The 10912-nt window shown below is 58.0% G+C and overlaps 1 protein-coding gene across 1 annotated transcript in view; it reads left to right on the top strand.

The window, feature by feature from the left end:
* Positions 1–49: 49 nt before the first annotated feature.
* Positions 50–10912, top strand: part of VPS50 (VPS50 subunit of EARP/GARPII complex) — a 69635-nt gene continuing 58772 nt past the window's right edge. The window contains exons 1-9 of the mRNA XM_044659008.1: positions 50–151; positions 500–623; positions 3775–3920; positions 6232–6303; positions 6946–6999; positions 7583–7653; positions 8164–8281; positions 8369–8404; positions 9037–9119. Of these exons, the coding sequence (XP_044514943.1) occupies positions 50–151; positions 500–623; positions 3775–3920; positions 6232–6303; positions 6946–6999; positions 7583–7653; positions 8164–8281; positions 8369–8404; positions 9037–9119 (806 nt within the window). The remainder of the gene's footprint in view (positions 152–499; positions 624–3774; positions 3921–6231; positions 6304–6945; positions 7000–7582; positions 7654–8163; positions 8282–8368; positions 8405–9036; positions 9120–10912) is intronic.

Here is a 10912-nt window from a genome sequence, read left to right as displayed (position 1 = left end):
AGAAGGTGCCAGTGATGCAGTTTAACAGGCAGAAAATGGCCCTGCGGCCATGGCCGTGTCCAGTTGGGCCTTGGGTTCCGGGACTGAGGTCAGCCAAGAAGAAGTGATTGTTGGTGACCGAGTGGCAGAGCCCTGGTCAAGGGCCGACTGCGTCAGAGTGTTGAGAACACGCTTGTGTGGGAAAGAGGAGCCCCTCCCCCCCAGAGGGAGACGCAGGAATCAGATGTTCCGGGAGGCCCCCAGGAGTCGGGAGGACCTGGCCTCGAATGTGGCTTCAGACACTGCCCAGTGACCCTGGGCGAGTCACCTAGCCGCAGTCGCCTAGCTCTGGCCCGGCCCATAGAACGGATGCCATTCGGAAGGTTTGATGGGCAAGACTCGCCCGGGCGCTTTCATCCTTCTGGAGGCTGCCATGCAGGAAGGAATCCGTGGCTTTCCTGGCCCTTCGACGGGATGGAGCTGTCTTCCGGTTGTGTCTTCCCCTTCCTTCCTGCCACAGATCAGGGTGCTCAGTGGGTGGTACGTGGGGGGCCAGCCGGACCCAGCTGGGGCGAAGGATGTCCTCAGACGAGTGAAGGAGGGGCTGGGCTGGCGGCGGGGGCCTGGAATCCTGCTGGGGGGGGGTGGGAGGGGCCTGGGCACTTGAGGGGAGGAGTTCTCTTTGGTTCCCAACAGGCTCAGCAGCCAGTGCCCTGCAGGGGAGAAGGCCGCTCTGTGGTCCGACATCCACTAGATGGCACTGAAGGCCCAGGGACTGTGAGGTTTCTTCCCCGAGCTCTGGAGCCTCCTCAGGCCTGATGCCAGGCAGCTGCTCTTCTGCCTTACTCCCTCCCAGAGCGAGGAGCTCTCTGCCATGCAGGGTTGGCAGGTTTGGTGGGCTGTCCTTTGGCCGAGGGCTACAGATGGGTTATCCCCATTTTAGAGATGAGCACACTGAGGCCTTGTCATGGCCACACAGCTAGCAAGTACCAGAGCCATAATGAGAGCCTGGCTCCCAGCCTCCACCCCAGCAGCCCCCTCCTTCTTTCCCAGCCTCTCACCTACTCCCTTCTCATTTCTCAGCCCCCACCTAGCAGCTTCCGTCCTTCCCTTCCTCCAGTGCAAAGCGTGCCAGACCTAGAGTCAGGAAGACCTGAATTCAAATTTGACTACAGACACTTAGTAGCTGTGCGGCCCTGGGCAAGTCACTTGGCCCTGTTTGCCTCTGTTTCCTCATCTACAAAATGGGCTGGAGAAGGAAATGGCAAACCCTTCCAGTATCTTTTCCAAGAAAAGCCCAGAGGAGGTCACAGAGAGTTGCAGAAACGACTGAGTAACAATGATATCTTTGTTATACACGTGATCCGATGCCTTTTATTGTTATTCCTCTTTCATATTTCCGTAGTCTTGTCACGTCGCCTTTCCCTCCCGGAGAGCCGGCTCTGTCTTCATCATGGGCAGTTCAGGGGTGTCCCAGTGCCGGGGCCTGGCGCCGGGAAGGCCGGGGTTCAAATTCCGCCTCAGACACTTCACCTGTTCTGGGAGCCGGAGAAGGTTGCCGACCTCCGTCTGTCTCAGGCCCGTCAACAGTGACAGGTCCTAAGGGGGCCTGATGGACATTCAGGGGTCCCAAAGGGGTGAGCAGAGCGAGACGCGGGGAGAAGGATGGTGACGTCAGGAGGGCCCCTGAGGCTGCTAGCAATCGGAGGCGAGGCTAGTGTCATCCAGAGAAAGCGGCCTGGGCTAAGGGATTGGGGAAGCCCTTTACATGGACGATGGTTAGTGGCGATTTACGGTCTGAGTACCAAGACTTAGTTTACCTCCCTGAAGCTTAGGTCGATATGTAACTGTCTAACGGAGTTTCTCACAGAATTCTCGCACCAGTGATTTTTGGAGGAACATCTAGTATTTGGGAAGGAATCGGATTAAGTTCTCGTGCTGGGGGGGGGGCAGCTACGTGTCCGGCTCTAGCTAGGTGCCGCTGATTTCTCATTCCTGGGAGCTGAGAGCTGTAAAGCACCAAGCCTCACCGCGCACTGGGCATGGCGTGGAGACCCCATCTTGGCCGCTTTGCCCTGTGTGTGGGCCCAGACTCGGGGCTGCTGGCATTTTGAATGGCTCGGGGCCTTCTTTCACGGCTTGTCACTGGCGTGTAAGTCTTCTTTTGAGAACCGCTTCTATGCTCAGTCCGCCGCGGCTATTCATCAGAGATGTTTTGTAACTGTTTCAGCACTGTTGATGCTGAACCCTTAGCAGAGAATGTGGGTCCAAAGGATTTTGCCCATTCGATGGCTTCCTTCCTGATTCTCCATGCATGAATTTTGTCCGTGCAGAAGGTTCTCTGCTGCTATGGCCCCTTGCTATTATTTAGAACCCAGCCCCTCCTTTAAATTACTCTGAACTAGAGAAATGCAGATGGAGACACCCCTGAGCTGCCACCTCACACTCGCAAGGTTGGCCAGTATGACAGAAAAGGAAATGGGAAATTTTGGAGGGGATGTGGGAAAAGTGGACACGCATACATTATTGGTGGAGTGGCGATCCAATCCATCCATTCTGGAGAGCAGTTTGCATCTGTGCCCAAAGAGCTGTAAAACCCCGCATACCCTTTGACCCAGCGAGACCTTGAATAGGTCTGTATCCCACAGAGATTAAAAAAGGGGGACGAGGAAGGACCTATTTGGACAAAAATGTGTTCCCCGTTGGGGAATGACTGAACAAGTTGGGGTATGCAGTCGTGATGGAATGAATACTCTTGTGCTCCAAGAAACGATGAGCAGCGAACAGGAAGAGTTCCATTGCCTGATGCAGAGTGAAGTGAGCAGAACCCGGAGAACACTTGCACACCCTGACAGCAACACTTCTGGATGAACAACTGAATGACCTCATTCTTCTCGGCTATGCAGCGATCCAAGAGCCTCGAGACGAAAAATGCCAGCCGCCCTCCGAGAAAGGCCTGATGGAGTCTGAGTGCAGCCCGAGATGGGCTGGAGCTCTTTGGTTTGCTCTACGCGCTCGCATGTGTGAAATCGGTCAGATTGCTTGTCTCCGGGAGGGAAGAGGAAAGAGAATTCGGAGTTCAGAAATGAAAACAGTGCCTGTTAACCTGATTTTTGCCTGCTCCCGGGGGAAAAGAAAAGAGTATTTTGGAGAAGAGAGAAGCGAGACTCCAGCCCGTCAGAGCTGCGAGGCCCATTTCAAGGTGTCACCTGCCCCCAAATAATAGGGAGGACAGATAGCTCGCATCGTGGCACACGTGGGCCATTTTTGAGGCCATCGTGAGGAGTGCTGATTCTGGAGTTTTGTGGGTGCTTTTCCAGCTGGTAAACAGGCCAGACTGTCAAGGGCCCTGCTCTCCAGCAGCCCACAGACATGAGTCGTTGCTTCCTCGAAGAAAGGCACAAGTACCCCCCAGGAGCTTCCTTCCTATTGGGGAAAACAGCAGGTGTCTAGTAAGTGTAGGCCGGACAGACAGAGAACAGAGCCAGGGTGGCTGGCAGCCGAGGGCTCTCGCAGGTCCAATGGAGAGTTTCTCATTTTGTGCGGTTAGAAACGAGGGATGAGGCTCATCGGGTTAGCGGCCGCCCTTTTGGGAAGGGGCCGCCCCCAGAGGTCCGTGGGCACTCGAGGTGTAGGTGGGCGGGCCGCAGAGACCCTTGGGGTTAGGTTGACCTGCTCAGCAGGCCCAGAGGCCGGAGACTCTCAGTGGGTGTTGTAGGACGGGGATCGAGCGTTGACTCCTGACCCCCGGAGCGGCTCATTGGTCAGCCGGGTCTTGGCTGTGCCCGTGGTCAGCCTGGCCTTATGTTTTTTTCCAGGAGGAATCGCGGGAGTTTCGGGAGCAGCCCATCGACCCCCAAGCCCAGCAGGAAATCATCAATAGCATCGAGGACGTGTATTTCTCGACAGACTCGTTTGATATTGTGAAGTATGAGATGGAGGTGAGGACGGCGGCCTCTTTGAGGAAGGCCGGGGTGGAGGCTGCCAGGGTGGAAGCGGAGAGCTCAGGTTCGCCTTCATTCGGCTGCCTCCCTGGCGTTGTGGGGGGTTTGGAGGGGGGGGGGCCAGCACCTGGGAAGGGGTTAGCCCAGATCCCCACGTGAGCGCCCGAGCTGTGCCAGCAGCCTGCTTGCCGTGTCGTTAGGACAAGCGTGGTTGCTATGCCATTTTGGGCCCTGGGAGCACCCCACCCCGCGGGGACAGCAGCAGCTATTGACCTCGGGGGCTTTGGGGACAGGAGGGCAAGCGGGCCTTCAGGGCCCTGAGGCTTGGCCTGCATTGGGCACTGGCGGGAGGGGAGATTCCAGTGCTGCTGCGTGGGCAGAGGCAGGGCCAGAATCTGAGCCGTCTACACTGCACGGGATGTGGGAAGGGACTTGGGAAGGGACCTGGTTCCACTCACTCATTTTCCAAAGAAGGAAACTGGAGCCAGCCTTAGTTTTCATGGTTCTTTGCTCGGTTCCTTGAGGTAGAGGCAGAGGGACAGCCCTGGCAACGGAGGGGGTGTGAGGGGGCTGAGAAGGGCCTCCTACAGAACCTGGACTTGAAGGAAACCTCGAGGTAGAGGTGAAGGAGGGGAGAGCATTCTAGGTAGGGGACCCAGTCAGGGCAAAGGCATGGAGATGGGAGATGGAATGAGGAACAGAAAACGGACCAGTATGGCTGGATGCTAGAGTACAGGGAGTGCAGCGAGGAGCCTGGAATGCCAAATAGAGCATTTTGTATTGGTCCTGGAGGCTACGGGGAGCCGCTGGGGTTTGTTCAATGCAGACGGTGCCCATCGCTTTAGGGGCTCGAATGGAGAGTGCCCTGGAGTGAGGAGAGATGGGAGGCAGGCCTTCCTCAGCCCAGCAGCTTTGGCAGTAGTCCTAGTGAGAGGCCAGGGTCAGAGGGAAGAAGGGCGCTAGTGGAGAGATGCTGCCGAGGTGAAATCTGCTCGAGATGTTCTAGAGAGGAAACCGACCACACGTGCCGGGAGGGGGTGAACTCGAGGCGCTTTGGAAGGGAAATTGACCACAGATGTTCTAGAGCAGAAACTGACCGCAGATGTTCTAGAGCAGAAACTGACCAGAGGTGCTGCATCACGAAATCGAGAGGCCTTGGCATCACAGCAGATGGGGATGGGAGGGGCACAGCGAGAGAGAGAGCGAGAAGTCCCACTGGAGTGCCCACAACAGCCTAGGGAAGGTGGGTGGGAGAGAGTTTCTGGGCAAAGGGAACGCCTGAGGTCTGTTGTGGGCACGCGGGGCCCCTGGGGCCTTGGGAGAGGGCAGGGTCAGGCAGGAGGTCCTGTCACAAGGGGAGGAGACATGACTGTTCTCTCAGATTCTTTCTGGAAGTTTGGCAGTGACTGGGGGGAAATCGACGGAACAGCAGCAGCGGGGTGCCAAAAAGCGCCGGGCCTGGAGTCCGGGAGAGCCGAGTTCAAATCTGGCCTCAGTTGCTTTCTAGCAGCGGCTGCCCCAGTTTTGTCGTCTGTCCGGTGGAGATGCTAGAAGCACCCACCTCCCAGGGGGGCTCTGGATGTAGAAGAGATCAGCTTTCTAAAGCCTTAAAGCAGGGCCCAGCTTGGTAAACGTGGGCAGCGCTGGAGATGACGGTGGTGGAGGCGAGGTCATGGGAGGACAGCCCCAGTAGACTGGGAGAGATGAAGCTGAGCGCAGGAGGGCACACGCGGTCAGTGGGCTGAGCCGCCGAGGGGCACGAGCCAGGGCATGGGCAGGATGGGTATCGGCCGGGTGGTTAGCATTGGGGTGGTCACCGCTCCTTGGATGCCTGGGCTTCTGCCTCCAACCCTTCATAGCACAATGACTCTGGGTGAGTCCACCTCCCCATGCCTCAGTGTCCTTATTTGTAAAGCAAAGAGGCTGGACTTAGAGGCCTCCGAGGGCCCTGCCAGCTCTAAATCTGGGACCCTGAGGAGGTAGCAAGGACCTTAGAGATGCCCTGACATTGCCACCACCCGCCCTCCCGGCTGCTGAGTCCCAGAGGGAAGCCGTGATCTGTGGCCTCCCCCGGGGGGACGTCCCATCTTAACGACGGCAGTACCTGGAGTGCTAGAGTGCACGGCCTTGTTTGCCTTAGGTGAGGGTCACAGGGTGAGGGCCGAGAGGAAGTGGGTGGTGAGGAACTGGCGAGGAGGCACCCACCGTGAGTCTGGCCCAGCCTGAGTGTGGTGCCCAGAGTGGTCATGGGGGGGGGGTGCGGCCGCCCCTGAAGCTCTGTTCAGCCCTTGGGTGCTTTTGCCCACAGAAGCTCCCGCCTGTCCTCAATCTGCAAGAGTTGGAGGAGTATCGAGACAAGCTGAAGGAGCAGCAGGCGGCCGTGAGTGGCATTTTTCTTGGCGTTGGGGGGGGGGGGAGCCCCTGGCTTCGAGGCACAACCCCCTCCCCCCCCCGTGGCCTCAGGGAGCAAGAGAAAGATACTCGGGGTAGACAGTGGGGAGACGTGCCTCGTCTGCCCCTGAGCCCCAGGGGGGCTTCGTCCAGGCTCCGGCCTGGCGTTTCCCTGGAAGCCGCTGGTCACTGACCAGGGCCTGGGCTGGACTTTGGTGCCTCCTGTGCCGGGAACCATGTTGGCCAGAGCTGGGCTCCAGCGACTGTCCAGTGCGGCCCCAGAGGCTAGTCCAGGCTTTGTACCTGATTGCTGTGTGAGCAAAGCCGAGCCCTTCAGCCTTCTCTGCCTCAGTTTTCTCTTCTATAACATGGAAGGGCTGAGCTCCAGGATTCCCCATTTATAATAAATCCTGGCACCGAACCCAGGCCTCCAATTCTACAGATGGGGAAACTGAGGACAAGGGCATTGCAATGAGGTGTTGGGGCACAGCTGGACCTTCAGAGTGGGAGGGGCCTCAGGGTGGGTGTGGCATGGGGGGGGAGTGCAAAAGAAATCACCTGACTTGGATGGAGCCCCCAGGGAGTTCTGTCCTTGGTGCTGACTCCTGGGGTCTTGCCTTTGCTCCTGGAGGTCTCTAAGAAAGTTGCAGATCTGATCCTGGAAAAGCAGCCTGCGTACGTCAAGGTAGGAGCTCCTGGTACAGCCTCACGGGAGGCAGAGGGGCTGGGGGCTGGGGGGGACCTGAGGGCCTCACTTCACCCTGGCTCAGAGAGTTGGTGCCACGTAGCCGCTCACCCTGATCCCTGAAGGGCTTTGAGCCGCCTCCTCGCTGGGGTGTTTCTTGGGTTTCTGTGCCTCGGGAAGAACCCGGGCCCATAGCATCTGCCTCAGAGAAGCAGGTTCTTCCGCCAGCCGTTCTGACCCTAAACCCTTTGCTGCCCAGGCCCGGGTAGGCTGCTGGCCAGCGGGGAGGGCTGGCTGACAATACTAGCTGTGGAGTGGAAATGGGAATTGGGAAGCGGGCCTGAAGTTGGGTGTGGCGGAGGCCGCCTGCTGCCCCCAACGGCGGGGTCTTCGCTTGTTGGCCTGGGTGGCCTCCACCGTTAGGAACACGAGTCCCGGGGCACGGTGGGACGTTAGTGGGCCTCTGCGCAAGCTGCTGTCTTTGAGGTTGGCAGCGTCGGTTTCTTGTGGTTCTCGGTGGCCCGTAGTTGGCTTGGAGGAGCAGGAGGCAAACGGCTGCAACCCTGTTTGTGCCTCCCCGTAGGAGCTTGAGAGAGTGACCTCCCTGCAGACGGGCCTTCAGCTGGCAACTGTCATCTGTACCAACGGAAGAAGGTATGCCTGTGTTCCTCTTGCCCCTTGTTAGAGCGTAACCGGGGGGCCCAGAGCTCGAGCTGGCCGCTTTTTGGACAGACACTCATGGGCTGAAGCCTCTAAATAGAGGCCACTTTTACGGGAATGACTTAAGACATGGCTGGGAATCTGGGAGCCGGCCTCCTCCTTGGCCTTCCCAGGCCATCCTCCACACCGAGGCCCAAGTGGGGGCTCCTCATAGTCCTTAGGAAGAAGCACCTGAGCCTAACCCCAGGCTAGTCTTGGCCCCCCTCCCCAGCTCCCAGCTCGCAGGGTTGCGAGGTTCCACGCCTCTGCTGGCCCTCCTGGGCCACATCCCACTCTCTAACAGGGCCTCGGGGTCAGCCGTGGCCTCTGTGGTCCGGGGACCCCAAAGGGGCCTAATCCATGCTGACTGTTAGCCACCGTGCAGTCTTGCTCATGCTGCGGAGCGCAAGGGCTCTGTGGTGCCAGACCTGGCGTGGCTGCTGACTTGGTTCTTCCTTCTGGCAGGCACCTGAATATCGCAAAGGAGGGTTTTACTCAGGCCAGCCTGGGCCTTCTCGCGAACCAGAGGAAGCGCCAGCTGCTGGTCGGCTTGCTGAAATCCTTGCGGACCATAAAGACGCTGGTGGGTCTGGGGGCTCGGGACCCTGCCCTTGGGGGGCTCAGGGCTGCTCTCGGGCCACCGCCTCACGGCTGCCCTTTGTTTTTCCAGCAAAGAACGGATGTGCGCTTGAGTGAGATGCTGGAGGTAGGTGAGCGGGATGGGCTCCTGGAAGAGACTCAGATTTGGCCAGGGCTGGCCTGAAGTGATCACATGATACCACTAAGTCCCTCTTCCCCCATGTGCGTATGTGGATTGAGCCGAGGAGTGTGTGTGTGTGTGTGTGTGTGTGTGTGTGTGTGTCTTCGCACAGGAGACCTCCCCCTCCCTCTAGGGGCTTGGGGCCTTCCCTCTCTGGCTGGGGTGGCTGGGGAAACTGAGGTACCTTCTGAGTGCTCTTTTTCATGTGACATTAAAATGGGTTCCCTGAAGACATGGGTGGGCTCGCCCTGCCAAGTCTGTCTTAGGCAGATGCTTCTCTCATGAGGCAGCCCCTGACTCCAGACCCCTGGCCCTGAGCCCCAAATTGGCCTGGCCACTGCTCCCTGCAGCCCCTCTAGCCACCCCAGCTCCCCATTCTGCTCCCTCCTCCTCCCCAGATACTCCCCAGCACTCCTTTCTCCCCTCCACCCTGAGATGTGCACCCCAGCTAGGAGATACTCCTTCCTTGTCATCCCTGGAGGGCCCTTAACCCTGTGAGTGCCACATGGGCCCCCGGTGACATCTCTGGTCGTGCCTCCCCAAACCAATGCTGTGACTCAGGCGAGTGTTTCCCCAAGGAAGAAGATTATCCCGGCGCCATCCAGCTGTGCCTGGAGTGCCAGCAGGCAGCCAGCACTTTCCGCCATTACAGCTGTATCAGGTACGTGGGGTCGGGGGTGGGGGAGGACCCACGTGGGCAGAGCGCACAGTTAGTGCCCATTCCCTGCCAGCCTGGCGGTGGAGGCGGTCATTGGGAGTCCACGAGCCCAGAGCATGTTGGGAGGAAGCCAGGGTTAGAGGGCGCCCGTCTCCTTCTCTCAGAGGCAGTGTTTTCAGTCTTGCCACAGAAGTGCGGACCCTTAGAACTAGGAGGGAGCTCAGAGGGCACGGAGGACTCCACTGCCATTGGGCAGGCAAGGGAACCAAGATGCCCCAGAGTGGCCTCCCAGCTAGGAGGAGCAAGTGGTGGGATTTGAATCCTGGTTCCGGGACTCCGTAGCGCAGGCTTTGTCTCCTGTGTCTGGACGCCCTCCTCGATGCCAGATGTCTCGAACTGCTTAGTGTCTTCCCTGGAAGAAAGCGATTGTCCCAAGTGAGGCGGATGGTTCCCATTTCCTTTGTTTCCTCATTAGAATGAGGGAGATTCTAAGGCTCTGGGCTCCGACACGTTGTGGACTCTGAAACGGGGAAGGCCGTTTTCCCTCTCTACCCCCAGCCGCAGGGGCTCGTGGATGACCGGGCCTCCAACATGAAGCCTAGTCCCAAGGGCCGCCTTTGCTGGAAGAGAGCGTTTGGGGGCTCCCCTCCCCCGGATTGCTGACCTTGGGTGGTGGTCGAGGGAAGTCACCGATTACAGTTTAGTTTTCACGTGCTCTGAATTTTAATGCCCCATTTTCCAGGGCCCGGAGACTCTTGGCTGGGCGTCGTCTCTGTTTTCATAAGGGACGCCACGTTTCAGAATTTATGGAATGAATTCCCCAGGATTCTTTGGGAAATCCGGAAAGACGCCAGCGTCCGGGCTCTAGTGTTTAGCCAGGAGGAACATGGTTCATTCTGAGCATCTTTCCATTCTTTGTGAGCCTTCTGCAGTGGCCTAATCTAGGTTCTAGAGCAAATTCTAGAAACTGTTTTTGAAGCAGTGGATTAGGGACAAGCTCTGCATTCCAGTTCAGTTAGTGAACATTTCTTAAGCATCTGCTAAGTGCTAGTGTACAAAAAGAGGCAGAGGTCAGCCGCTGCTCCCAAGGAGCAGATAAATAGGAGAGAATGAACATAAAATTGGAGGGAAGGCAATGGAAGGAAGAGGCTGGGAAGGCTTCCTGGAGGAGGTGAGATTTTAGATAGGACTTGAAGGAGGCCAGGAAGGTCAGTAGTCAGAGCAGAAGAGGGACGGCATTCTAGGCCTGGGAGGTAGATGGCCAAAGAGAATGCCCAGAGCCGAGAGGCGGAGGGTCTTGTTTGAGGAATAGCCAGGAGGCCAGGATCACTGGATTGAGGAGGACGTGGTGGGGAGAGAGCCGTAAGAAGCCTGGAAAGGGAAGAGGGGGTCGGGCTATGAAGGACTCTGAGGACCAAGTAGAGCATTTTGTATCTGATCCTGGAGGCAACAGGGAGCTGCTGGAGTTTACTGAATAGAGTGTTAGAGGTGGAATTAGGGTAGGATGATCAGACCTGCAAGTACTCTGGTGGCTGATTGGAAGATGAACTGGAGAAGATGTGAGGCAGGGAGACTCTTCCCCCCTCCATTCCCACCCCCTGCTGGCTCTGGCCATAGTCCAGGCATGAGGTGACGGAGACCGACACCAGGTGAGGGCAGGGGCAGAGGAGAGAAGGAGGCGGATTCAAGAGATGCTTCAGAGGCGAAATGGACAGGCCCCGGCACCATCGTGGATCTGAGAGGCGAGAGAGAGTGAGGGCTTAGAATGACTCCTAGGTGTGAGCCACTTCCAGAAA

This window comes from Gracilinanus agilis, chromosome 1, assembly GCF_016433145.1.
Source record: "Gracilinanus agilis isolate LMUSP501 chromosome 1, AgileGrace, whole genome shotgun sequence".
NCBI classification, from domain to species: domain Eukaryota; kingdom Metazoa; phylum Chordata; class Mammalia; order Didelphimorphia; family Didelphidae; genus Gracilinanus; species Gracilinanus agilis.
This window is presented reverse-complemented; position numbering and strand designations above follow the sequence as displayed.